Source organism: Polyodon spathula, chromosome 4 (assembly GCF_017654505.1).
Source record: "Polyodon spathula isolate WHYD16114869_AA chromosome 4, ASM1765450v1, whole genome shotgun sequence".
Taxonomy (NCBI): Eukaryota; Metazoa; Chordata; class Actinopteri; order Acipenseriformes; family Polyodontidae; genus Polyodon; species Polyodon spathula.
In genome coordinates this window covers 69,819,707-69,833,689 of record NC_054537.1, presented here as the reverse complement: position 1 = coordinate 69,833,689, position 13,983 = coordinate 69,819,707, and the positions used below count along the sequence as shown (strand labels likewise).

The window sequence follows — 13,983 nt, the reverse complement described above, 5'->3', positions numbered from 1 at the left end:
CAGGACACAAACAAAATGGCACAAGGGCCAAAATAAAGGTTTAACAAATCAGAAACATGATGTCAGGCTGTGCATTCAATCTGTTCTGTCTGGTGTGGTGCATGGTGGGAGAGTGGAGAGAGCGAGGTATAGTGGGTCGGTAGGTCTTTCTCTTTTGCGTTCTTTTTAGTTTTTTATGGTTCGTTGGTCTATGTAAATATTGTGTTTGTTTAAAGTAATTTAGATACGTTTGAAAGTCTTTGCGGCCAGCATAACTGGTTTGGGGGGGGGGGGGGGGGGGGGGGGGGGTTAAATTAATTACATAAAGCTTTGTTTCATTAGAGAAGTGTGTTGTAGCGATTGGCAAAGTCGAAAGTCTGCTTCAAGAATGAATGGTTCAGTTGTGGCTTTTTTGAGTCAAACTGATGAGGTAAGTAAAATTGTTGAGAACAAAATTATTGTTTGAATTAATAATTATTTTGTTGCCATTTCGCTGCTAGCGCTACCGGCAAAGAAAATAATTCTATCAAACGTTCCACCTTTTCTAAAAAACGATTTAATCATGAATGACTTATAACGGCATGGGCAGATTGTGTCAGCCCCAAAAAGAATTCCGCTGAGGCAGCTGTTTATGGTTCTAAATAAAACAAATTAAGAACTTAATATTGTCCTGAAGTTTAAAGTAGAAGGCACTAATTATGTGATTTTTGCAACATTGGACACCATGAAATGTTTTAATTGTTGGGTTGATTGGCAATTAGTTAAAAACTGTCCTAAATCAAAAGAGCAGAAGGGAGATGGTGAGGGAGCAGAAAGAGATGTGTCTGTGACTCAGCGGGAACAGGAAAATAAAGGGAACAGAGGCTGATAAAACACAGGGCGAGAGTCCCCAGTTTATTACTAGAAGTAAAAATAAAAGTTTGGGGAGGGATACTGTTTCGGTGCAAGATTGTGAAACAGCTGTGGGGAGAAGTAGAGATGAGTGAGCCTGTAAATGAAAATGATGACTTTAAAACCTCCAAAAAACGAATGCAATAGAAAGCAGATGCTGCAGGGGTAGGAGTGGCAAAGAAAGCTTGTAAGAGTGATGGGGAGCAGTCCTGGAACATAGCCTTTGCCAGCACTGTGAAGAAGAGCAGCTCAGAGTCAGAGAGCAAGGACGAGGCAGATCTTACTGACTCATCTCTGACCTCAGTGTCCGCGTTGATAAAAAGCAGGTACAGTGAGCAAAATATAAGAAAGTTTTTAGAACTCACAAAAGAAAGAGAAAAATTAATGTAGGGATTTTTTTTTCTAATGTAAATATGTTTCTAAATTCTGCGGCTTTCTTAGTAAAGAACGTGTCTGGGTCTAATTTGACAAAAAGTCTTAACAAATAGTAAATATAATGATAAGAAACTTTTGATATTACTTTTTTATGTTGTTTGTGTTTTGTTTTCTCTGTAAATAGGTATAGAGATAATCTTAAGAGAGACTCAGTTTTTGAATATTTGATACAAAAAATGATGTAATATTATTGCAGGAAACACATTGTGATCTGAAAAGTCAGATTGGGAAAAAGAATGGAAAAGGGGAATAGCTTTTAGCCTCGGGTCCAACATCAGCGCTGGAGCGGCACTTTTATTTAAAGAAAATTTTAAACCTGAGTCAATAATTATTACAGAAGAGCTGAAAGGTTGTTTGATTAAAATAAAAGCTACAATAGAAGATCAGTCTTTCTGTTTTATTAATATCCATGCTCCTAATGAAGGAATTGAGGAGGTTTGAGTTTTATAAGACTTTAGACCAGGTTTCTGTAAACTGTGCCTCTGAAGAGAGATTGTTTTTAGCAGGGGATTTTAACTGTACTGAGAATTTTAAAGGACAGGAATCACCCTAAAAAAAACAAAAAAAAAAACATGGGTTATACATTGTGATAAAAGGCAATATACTCGGGTTAAGTATAGGAATAGTAATAATTCAATGGCTAGACTTGATCGAATTTCTGTTCCTAAAGAACATTTTAACCTGGTTAAACAATCTCCCCTATTACCTTCTCATATCATAGCCTTGTTTCTCTTTCTGTTTTATTGCCCTCTTTTAAATATAGCCTCTTATTGGAAATTTAATACAAATTTGTTGAATGACATTTTAGAAATGTTTTAATTATTTATTTTTTTTAAATTGAGAGCTGGTAAAAATAAAATTTCCAAACTCAGACAACGGTGGGATGTGGGAAAGATTCAGATAAAAAACGTTTTGTCAACAATTTACTGAAAACGTTACAAAGAGGGCTAATGAGTCTCTATAAGAGCTGGAGCGGGGTGTCTTAGAGATTCAAGAAACTCTGGACTCCACACCGAAATGATAGTTTAATTGAAAAATTAAAATATAAGAAACATTTAATAGCAGATATTTTAGATGCAAAAGTACAGGGGGCTCTGGTGAAGTCCTGGATGCAAGGATTGACAAAGATGGATGCACCCACATAGTTTTTCTTCAGGTTTGACAAGACCAGATGATGTAGAGCTGAGGGAGCCAGTGGAAATCCGCAGGTACGTTGTGGAGTTCTACTCAGGCTTGTTCGCAGCGGAGGCTGAGGCAAGGCCTGAAGAGGTTCAGAGTTTCCTGCAGGACTTGTCATGTCTGCGTGTTTCAAGAGAGCTTTGAGAAAGGGGAGTTACCTTTTAGCTGTAGATGATCTGTCATCACGCTCCTCCCTAAGAAGGGTGATCTTAGTAATGTCAAAAATTGGAGGTCTGTGTTGCAGCTGTGCTCTGAATATAAGATCCTTTCCAGAGCTCTGACCAGCAGACTGAGTACATTGATTGAGAAGGTTGTGCACCCTGATCAAACCTATTGCATACCAAATAGACCCATCTTTGATAATATTTTTTTTAGTTAGGGATATATTAGCAGCTTCTAAATTGTTTGGCTTTAGTCTGGTCTTTTTTCTTTAGATCAGGAAAAGGCTTTTGATCAAGTAGACCATCATTATTTATGGGAGGTTCTCGATGCAATTGGTCTTGATTCTGATTTTATTAGTAAAAGAAAAGTGCTCTATTGTAACGTGTTCAGTTTAATGAAAATAAATGGGGGCCTAAGTGTACGTTTTGCAGGACAGAGAGGAATTAGGCAAGGCTGTCCTTTATGTGGAATGTTATATGCTTTATCAATTGAACTGTTACTAAGTAAACTAAGAAGTGTTTTAACAGGTTTATCTTTTCCAAACTGTAATGCCCAGCTGATAAAGCTCTCAGCCTATGCTGATAATATAGTTGTGTTTATTTGTAATCAAGAGGATATAAAGGCTTTAATTAAGAAGCAGAAAGTGTTTGAAAAAGTCTCATCTGCTCATGTTAACTGGAGTAAGAGCAGTGCTATGCTCATTTGTGAGGGACTGGAGTGTGGATCCCTGTGACAGGGGTGGTTGAGTGGTGACGTCAGGCCAGAAGCTGGAACTGCAGAGACACACACAGGTAGGTTGGGTGCAAACACGCACTGCAGAGCTATTTTGATTTTTCAAACACAAATAAAATAAAAGGTTTAAACAAAAACACTTGCTCACAGAGCAAAAATAAAAAGGTTGTAATAAAACAAATCACGAACACAAAATACAAATGACCTAAGATCAGGCTGGGCAGTTGCCTGATCCTTATGGTTTTTCTTTTTCTCAGACTCCTCTCTCGCTCACTCCATTCTCTCCGCCGAACTCCTACAACACTGCATCCCGAACGCAGAGAGCTACAGGCTTTTATACATGTGACCATCTCCAGATTAACACTTAATCAATCAATCTGTGTAGATGGGGCTTCCCGTCCATGCTCCCAAACAATAACAAAACATTGATCTTAAATAAATACAAAATACATTCAAATCAAACAATAACAAAACACACAGCTTTTCGCCATATCTATCCATAAATAATAATAATAATAATAATAATAATAATAATAATAATAATAATAATAATAAATACAAAACATAAACTTTACATCTTTTATAGTGTGCAGGGCTCTCTCCTGCTGCCCTGCTACAATCCCTGATATTACCAGATGGACTGAAGTGGAGTCAGACAGTGTTTACATATTTAGGGGTCTTTTTGGGCAATGAGAAAGTGGAACAGTTAAACTGGGAAGGGGTTCTAGAAAAAGTAAAAGGTTGTTTGCAGAGGTGGAAGTGGCTTTTTCCAGAGATGCCCTTTAGAGGGAGAGTATCGGTTATAAATAATTTAGTTGTCTCCAGTCTCTGGCATGAATTGATCTGTGTGAAGCTCCAGCAACTCTCGTTTAAGCAGATTCAATCCCGGCTCTTAGAGTTTTTCTGCAATGGGTGTGTGGCAGGAATGATAGATACTAATACAGTTCATGGTCAAAATGCAGCTCTTTAATCAGTAGGGTTTCTGGTTTGGCAACCTTAAATAATAGTACCTGGCTCTACACAACAATGTGTATTGCACAGGTAAAAACACAGAGTACAGTCCCGAAATATTAATTCTATTCACACAGACTTTATACACACACACTCACAAGTCCAATAGTGGGTGCTCCTTGTGCAAGTGGGGATTCCATACAGTTAATGGTGACAACAATGATGTAGAGTGGTCCGGGGTGGGTGCTGGCTTTTAGCGTCCCAGATTAGTTAGCTGTCTACAAATGACAAACATAACAGTTATTAGACAATACAAAACAACACAATTGTTTCTCGTCATACTCCTTTACAGGTCTTTTTGTAACCATAACAAAAGAACAGATCGCTCAGCCACATTCTCTGATATACCTTCAGTCACATCCACTATGGCAGCGAGTGCAATCACGTCTCCTCCAATCCATGACTGACACATCGCCTACCACAATAAGGCACTGACTTCTAGTATTGTGGATTTGTCCTCTTTTTCGATGTCTGACTTCCGACTGACCCTGGAATGAACTGTCAAACTATCAAGCCTGGGGCACACTGTTCCTGTTATACCGTGCCTTCACAGGTCGGGAGGGAGATTGTTGACTCGGAATTATTCGCTCTCTGTCACAGGGTTTTATTGGCTAAAGCAGTGTGTGCTGTATCTACAACTAGAAGTGGGTGGGCGAGGGCTTAATTTATATTTAGTGCAGGATAGCTGCCTTTAGGATTCAAGCTCTGCAGAAAATGTTTATTCTCTGGTAAAGCCGCCTTGGAGGGAACTGGCATTTTTGTTTCTTCATCAGGCTGGGGGGGCTTGGTTTTAATTTTAATTTTTAGATTTTAATAAAATACATTGTTCTTGTCTTCCTCTTTTTTTATAAGAGTGTGTTGAGGGCTTGATGTTTTTAATCCACACCTAAATTTTTATTTTAATAGTTCAGAAACGTTCAATGATTCTCTCATAAGGGCTAAAATAGTAAAGATTTGCTGATAGACACAGAGCAGTGTAGCTGGTAAAGCCCTGAATGTGTAACGGGTGCCCTGGCCATGCAGTATGTGCGTGTGGTCCTCTGTCTCTGGAGTGGAGAGCATTTTTGATGAAAGTCGAATGACTCAGCAAACTTAGTTTCCTTCTTTACTAAACTCTCCTGCGATAAGCCAATTTGGTGAAGAGAATGGCAAGATTTTAAAAGTGAAAGATCTGTGTAAACATCAGTTCAACTTATTAGAAGGGGAAAAGTTTATGTGAAAGTTAAAGAACAATAATTACTTAAAGCACTTCCAGATATCTATTGGAGGGAGTGGCTTGGGGCAGGAGAGGAGGACAAGCTGTCCTGGAGGACTATGTATAACCATTCATAAGTGTAATAAACCCTGAGGTGACTGATCAATGCCCCTTCTACCAGGGGAGAGAGACTGTCTTCCACTTCTACATTGATTGCAAAAGACTGGAGCATTTGTTTAATTTTTAAACTGCCTTTCTTCAAGATTTTTGTGTCAAACATACAAAAAATAGAAAGCATTTGATTCAGCTGGCCAATTTTATTCTAGGGCAGGCAAAATTGATCATCTTAAAAAGTAGGAAAAGTTAAGTTAAAAATGTTTCACAAGGTCTGGTAAAAGTGTTCAGGATACTGGTGGTTACTCATATAACTTTTCAGTTTAAATTTTATAAGATGATGCACAGCTTGTTTAGTTTTGATATGTTATAGTGTGTGAATGGAGCACTCTGTGAGGTGGAGGGTGAGTTGGAAGAATTCTGTTTAAATCTCTAAATGAATTTTGTGTTGTTGTAAAACAATGTAAAGTAAATGTTTACAGATTGACTGGGTTTTTTTTATGTTCACAGAACACCAAACACTCACCTACTCCTCTTCCAGACAGAGGATTTCTGGCTGTTTATATGCAAATATCCAATGCCCAATTAGTACCAATTCAGTATTGAAGTAGCATAACCCAGAACCATTCTGAACACATTAAATAGTAAGGAAAACTACTTACTCATTAAAATGCCTTTTTTAATCGTTTAAATAAATGCCCGGTCTTGGCCTATTTGTGTTATTAGTCAGATTGGTTTCAGCCTTGAGTTTTCAACAATAATAGAAGAGCAAAAGTAAGACTACACACATTAAAGTTAGGTGGAATTTGGATTGATTAAAAATAAGATTACAGATTGAGATTGCACTTTGTTATTGAAAATATGTCCAATTAGCTAACCATTTAAAATATTTAAATGAAAATAAGCATTAAGCATAATTAATAATTTACCTAAAGTGCAATAATACAAGCTGGATGTTGTGGCTGTAACAGTTAAAGTGGAGACTAGCAGACTGCACACACATGGAATAGGCTGGCTATTGTTAAGATTTTGCACATAAAGAAAATAAAGTTTAGTGGTGAAAAGAGGTGGTCTACGTTCCATTTGAATATTGAAATCTAACATAAAAATGTGCAAACAGACCTCAATGAAAAGGGAAAAGAATTGGTAAAACTGATTTATGACCAAGAACATATGAATAACAAAACAATCAAGATCTCTATAATAAATAGATTGAGGGAATCTGTTCAACCCAGCAGACTGTAATGTGTAATGTGTTTTAATGTTCAGTAACTACAAGTACTCTGGCTTTTGTGTTCCGTACGACATCATGGGTCGTTATTGCTGTGCTACCTGTTTGGAAATGTGGACAATAATCCCACTGTCAGGTCTAATAATATAATAATAATAATAATAATAATATAATAATAATAATAATAAATAATAATAATAATAATAATAACAATAATAACCCCTGATCTCAAACCTGAGTGCACTGGAACTGATGCTGAACAGAGCTCTGAAATAGACTTTAAACTTATAAGTGTAAAAAGTTGTAAGGATGTTAACAATGAAAATAAACATTATTTAAACAGTTATAGCAACACGTGGGGACATATAATATTACATTAATTGCGTGACTGACCCTGACAACATTTGTTACTAGAGGAAAATAAATTCTTAAACTTTACGCCCCAGGATGAAATTTGACTCAGGATGGAACTTGCCCTTTCCATTTTCCTCGAGACTGCTCCTAACGGAACAGATGGGGAAGACCAGGCTGCTGCACAGTCATTGTTCCAGTCTGGATGAATTCAACCCAAATTACATCCACTTCAGGCCACTATGATGTGAGATTAAATATTATTATTATTTGTTAACACTTACAAAAAATGGTTGCAGTTTCGATTTCAGCACTACACAGTATCAACCCGGCAATTGTTATTCCTTTGGAATTCATTAATTCCATCTAACATCTAACACAGCAGACATTATGCACTGCATGACTGACCATGGCAACAGTTAAGTGTGCTGAGTTGAAAGTGAGGGTAAGTCAAATGATATTGCAGGTAAATTGTGCAGCAGAAGGTATACATGCTAATGCGAACTATTCATTTTTGTGATGTATCATACTTTGTGTATATAGTTCCTTTTGAGTTCATTCATAACTGCATCATAAATCTAAATTTTCATTGTCTTAATTTGGTTTGCTCAAGAGACTGAAAAGTTATTTAAGTTACCAGGGTTACACTTTACAAATAAGAATAATTCTTGTGCATTAACTCTGTTTTTCTATTGAATTCATATTAAATTCAGAGGAAGTAGACATGATGTCAGATATATTCTATTCATGATGATAATGATCAAGCATTATTGCCAGTATACAGTGCCTAGAAAAAGTCTGTGAACTCCTTAGGATTTTCACATATTTCACATACTGTATTTCAAACCTAAAATGTTGTTAGATCTTAATCTAATTCCTAATAATAAATAAAGATAACCTAATTAAACAAATGACACAAAAACATGACACCTTTTCAACATTTATTTATCCACAAATGATTCAACATTCAATATCCATGTGTGAAAAAGTATGTGAACCTTTACATTCAGTAACTGGTGGGACCCCCGTGATCAACAATGACTTCAACTAAGCATTTCCTATAACTGTTGGTCAGTCTCTCACATTGGTTTTGAAGAATTTTCCAGAAGTCTTGTGGATCATCTATGTGCTCTTTGGCGAACTTCACACCGGCAGCAATGTTCTTTTAGAGAACAGTGGTTTCCTCCTGGCTATCCTTCCATGAAGACCATTCTTGTTCAGTCTTTTTCTGATAGTTGAGTCATAAACACTCACATTAGCCAAGGCGAGAGTGGCCTGCAGATCCTTGGATGTTACTTTGATTCTTTGTGACTTCCTTGATGATTTTCCAGTTTGTTCTTGGAAAGATTTTTGTAGGACGACCTCTGCTGGGTAGAGTGACTGTGGTCTTGAACTTTCTCCATTTGTAGACTGTATTGTATCTGTATTGTATCTGTCTGACAGTGGATTGGTGGAGCCCCAAATCCTTAGAAATGGTTTTGTAACCTTTTCTAGACTGATGAGCATCAATAACTGTTTTTCTGAGGTTCTCAGAGATTTCTTTTGATTGTGGCATGACGTGTTTCCGCACACCTGTAGGGTGAAGACCAAACTCACAAAGTTTCTGATCTTTATATAGGGTGGGGGCTCCCAAACTCATCCCTGAAGATCTACCTAATTATTTAAACACCTGAATCTAATTATCCCTTTAATTGAGCTGATAAAACCAGGGGTTCACTTACTTTTTCACATACCCTCAATCTTAATAACATATTGTCGGTCTAATTCATATATCGTTTTGTTTCAAAAGACATGGAATTGTTTAATATAAACCCTATTGGGTATTTAAGAAAATACTTTTTCTTGGCACTGTAGTATTACTACACTTTATACACTACTTACATGTTATTCCTATAATATTTGGAATTATAATTTAAATTGGTGGTCATTTTTTAAAAAAGTGTTTTCTACATAAGTTATTCTCTTGTAAGGCTGCATTTGGATTTGACAAATTATGTGACTAATGTTATTTGCAAAAATACAACTTTTGTTCATGGTATAGAAATAAACACTGAAACCCTATGTAATGAGTAGTGCTTTGTGATGCACTGCCATTGCGGTTTCTGTCTCCTGTCGGTGAGATCTGGTTAAGAAGCTCTAGTCTACAACCACAAATGCAGAAGAACCTGGCTGTTAAGCATAGTGGTTTTGACGCTTGCTTGCGGTGTGCAGAGACGCCAGTTCATGTCCAGTTTGACTGATGATCCAGCTAAAAGAGCAAGCGGATTGCCAGGAAATCTGAACCACTTGTACGTATCATCCATTCTAATATTGAAACGTTTTCTTCTTCCTTCGCTGGCTGCAGTTTCTCTGAATTAGGGGTTGGGGTTCAATGTTTTACTCTCCATGTTTTTTCACCAATGCTTTTCTGTGCTTCGCTATACTTAGGTACTGTAGTGTTTCATTCCTCACTGTACGGCATGACAGAGCCTAGTGACCAGCTTGACTACCCAAATATTCCCAGGCCATGAGGGTTTAATTGTGGGCATTGTGGATAGATAAAAAGCTGCCAATTGCTGACAACTGAGAGTTAACTGAACACATTGTCAGCTTCTGGTTGATTGTCGTTCCAAAACAGTTTCACACAGAGGCAGGTCACATAGATATTTTAGTCACACAAAAGCAAATATGTTATAAATACTATTTGTGTCCTCTCATTTTTTCATTACATTATTGTCATTACTAACTTAGTCCTCCTGACTAACCCCCAGTGACTCTGTTACTTTGGTTGATATGTTTTGATGTGCGTCACCCTCAATATTGTCTGCTTAAATATAAATATTGAATGATGATTGCCTTAAATTGTGGTCACAGCCTAACCCTACTGTGTTTTGTTTCAACCACTCTGTGTGTAACATGCAAACAAAACATCATAGAATAATATATAGCTCATTACAAATTACATGTTATCATACAGTAGCGTGCAAATTTATTAGAACGTCCCTTTACTTCTGTTTTGATTTGTTGTGCATATGAAAACCAATGTAACTGAACATTTTAGAAAATTGTCAATCTAGACAAATTAGTGAATGTCTCATTTAACTGATGACTTCAGTATGCAACATGTGCAATAATTTTAAAATACTCAGAGAAAAGGAACACATAACCACAAATGGAAAATACCACAATGTGGTCTAACATTTTCACACATGCATGTCTATTGTGTCAATATCACTGATTACTGACCGAAAATTGAAATTCTTACACCCAGAGGTTTTCATGCAGGTAGGTACCAGTATATAAAGGATATACATGATGAATCTTGAGGTGTTCTAATATATTTGCACACTTCTGTATAATATTAACATTTAAGGGATAAAACACTAATTAAATATCTGTTGTATGATGATGAGTATTCTATCATATAGCACGGTAAATGAGTCAGAATGTGCAAAATGTCAGGCATGGGGTGGACAAGCAATGCTTTAGGCAGTGTATTATAGAAAAGTGACCTCTTGTGGTTAATTTTGATTCTATTTTCACTGTTTATTTTTTACCACATTCAGTCACTGTAGATGTTGACGAAACATGCCTGGATTTGTATGGTTTGTATCACAATTTAAACGTGCATCACATGTTGAACAGATTGTTTGTCTTGAGGTGTAAATCAGTGATGTTCTTTAAATGTACACTTAGGTATGCGTATGAAATGCTATTCATCATCGTGCATCTGCCATCATTGCCAGGGCTGGAGTGCACCGTACTGCTGTCAGCATTTCCACTACCAGCATTTCCGCTGCCAATGTTGCCACTACTGGCTACAGGTCCGGCAGAGTCAGCATTGCCACTGCTAGCTGCACGTCCAGAGGAGCCAGCATTTCTGCTGTCAGCATTGCCACTGCTGGCGTTGCAGTTGCCGGAGTGCCCTGCACCACTGTTAGCGTTGCCACTGCTGGCTACAGCTCCAGGGGAGCCAGCATTTCTGCTGCCAGAGTTGCCACTACTAGCATTTTCATTTCCGGAATGCCTCGCCCCACTTTCAGCGGTGAGGAGACCTCCACCACAGCCTCGATCACCAACCCACCCTCCAGTGATCTCATGGGGAAAGATGGACATGAATGGAAGGGGGTGACCAACAGCAGCCATGTTTACTGCACACAGAGGGGGGAGGTGTGTGGCAGGGTTAAATGGGGAATAATGGATTGGCAGGGAGGGGGCAAAATGCTGCCTGTAAAAACATGTGGGAATGTGGCTGGAGCCGTGAATTGAATAAATAATTAAATGATTAATTAAGGCTCCATGCCACAGGTGTATAAAAAGATGCTAGTTAGGAAGAATAGGACTGATGCTGGTGAAAGGTGGAGGTGCATGTCCCGTCCTATGTTTACGTTTTCGCATGTTTTGTAGAACCTTTTGTTTTGCCCTTCTGCTGTTTGTACTGTTGTTTTTTTATTTTTATTTGTTTAGTAAAAGTGCTCATTAGTACTTGAAACTGTGTTGTTTTGTTTATGTTCAGTGCATGCGTTCCATTAGATATACAATAATGCACCCAACAGTTGTGTCTGTCCACAAATTTACAGTAAGTAAGGAAAATCAGAATACTGGAATTTGCAAATGCCGATAAACTGCACCAATTAAGGCAATACACTACAGAGATCCTTTCTTTTTAAAACATATTCTTTGAACAGTTTTTTTTTTTTGTGGGAGTGTAAATAGATGTATTTCATTTGAGCAAAAACACAATACCAGTGTACATCCATTCACTTGTTTAAACCAAAAACATTATTTCAGACACAAAATACATGCTGACCACAGACCTGACCAAAGGCACAATTACATGATTCCCCTCATTACAGTTTTCAACAGCATGGTCTCTGTACGAGAATGATGACTGGGCAGCGTTCACATATGCAACTCATTACATCATAGAGAAAAAGAGAACAGACCATTATAATTATAAATTAAAAGGCTTATACCGAACAATTTCTATTCAAATTTTACATTAAAGCTACATCTAATAAATTGACTTTTTATATTGCAGCAGACAATCTGAAACCTGTATCAAGAGTCAAAGCTGATTGGTTTTAAAAGCAGACATATGTGGAAAGTCTAATTGTATATAGGTTCCTCTTGAATCTATGTAAAACAATTATTATTATTATTATTATTATTATTATGAATAATGGCAGCCCCCTGTAGCAGTAACTGGACAGAGAGAGAGAAAGTAAAGTAATCAGGTTTTGTTTTTCTAAAACCATTTTTTAAATTACTTATTGTATAGAAATACTTATTGTGCTGGGAGTCATTTTGTTACTAATCTACCAACCAAACAATGTGTTAAACAAATTAATAAACTACTGTTAATAATAATAGTAATTCACATAGTTTTTTTGCTATTTGTCTTTCTAAACAGAAAGTATATGCACATAACCATGTAATAACATGGTAATAACTGAATAACAATGAAATAAATGAAAAAGGCTGTAACGATGTACAATTGCCTGTCCTCCCAACATACCCCATACACGCAAATATACACTTTAAATAACTTACACATATTCCACACACCTGTAAAACAAATCAATGATTTTTCAAGATATATTAAGGATTTGAAGAAAATCACATAGATTTTATCAGAAAAATCCATGACGTGATGGCATCCCAGGAGTGCTCACTGTTGCAGCTCTTGCAAGATCTCTGTGGCGAACTCATTGATGTGCTCCCAGGCAAGCTGGATATGCTTAGACTCTGTTGTGCGGCCACACACAGCAAACCGCAGCACAAAACTGTCTGCCAGGTAACATGGGACCATGTGGATCTTTCTGGCATTGTTTATTGCTTTAAGGAGTTTTTCATTCAATGCATTGGATCCCTATTTGGAAAAAAAAAGAGAGAAACAAATATTTTGTCATACATAGTTACATACATGCAAAGAGGCACATTGGTAAAATGTCTCATAGTGACCCTTTGGTCTATAGTAACACTATGCTTACTGGTATCTTTCAGGAATTTGAACAGTTTGCAATACATAGCTTTTCAGAACAGTGCTTTCTGTTTATGTATTGTAATGACTGTTCTTTTCCAATAGTTACACTTAAGAGCAGTACTTTCTGTTTTGTGCTTTAACTGACATACCCATTAAAAGCACAGACTCCAAGCGAGTTATTTCTCAGTAACTCTTATCAGTAATGTTTACCTTCAGTCTGAAACACACGAGTCCCAGGACCACATCCCCACAGATCTCAAAGCGTTTGTCTTGACGTACCAGGCTTTCAAACTCATGGGCAAGGCTCACATGCTGAAGATGAATATATTTGATTAAATTGTTAAGTATTTTTAATATTTTACTTTCATTTAAAGCTGTTTACTATGCTTGTTTATTCCCCTGGGTTTTAAATATTTTCACATTTAAGTTATTGAGTAATGTAAATCTTTCTAAACTGCAAGCATTTGTTATGGAAAAAACTGAAGACAACCGATAATAAATGTACACTACATAATTAGCTGGGAGGTCAATAAAGCCCCCATTATTGGCAGGCAAACACATACAGTAACAATTCACAAACTCACAAGCTATTAAAAGGTTGTTCAAATACAAGTCGATATTCAAAAAAACTTCTTATTGATTTAGCTGCTTCTAAGCCCATGGCTCTTTATTTATTTGTTTGTGGAAATACCAGGCTAGTGTTGTGTCTTAAAAATATATTTATAATGGCCACAAGAT

General features: G+C 36.9%; 1 protein-coding gene across 1 annotated transcript in view; it reads right to left on the bottom strand.

The window, feature by feature from the left end:
• Positions 1-11,508: 11,508 nt before the first annotated feature.
• LOC121314798 (aromatic-L-amino-acid decarboxylase-like) overlaps positions 11,509-13,983 on the bottom strand; it is a 42,285-nt gene continuing 39,810 nt past the window's right edge. The window contains exons 13-14 of the mRNA XM_041248483.1: positions 13,456-13,557; positions 11,509-13,131 (exon numbers count right to left, since the gene is read on the bottom strand). Of these exons, the coding sequence (XP_041104417.1) occupies positions 12,931-13,131; positions 13,456-13,557 (303 nt within the window). The 3' untranslated portion in view covers positions 11,509-12,930. The remainder of the gene's footprint in view (positions 13,132-13,455; positions 13,558-13,983) is intronic.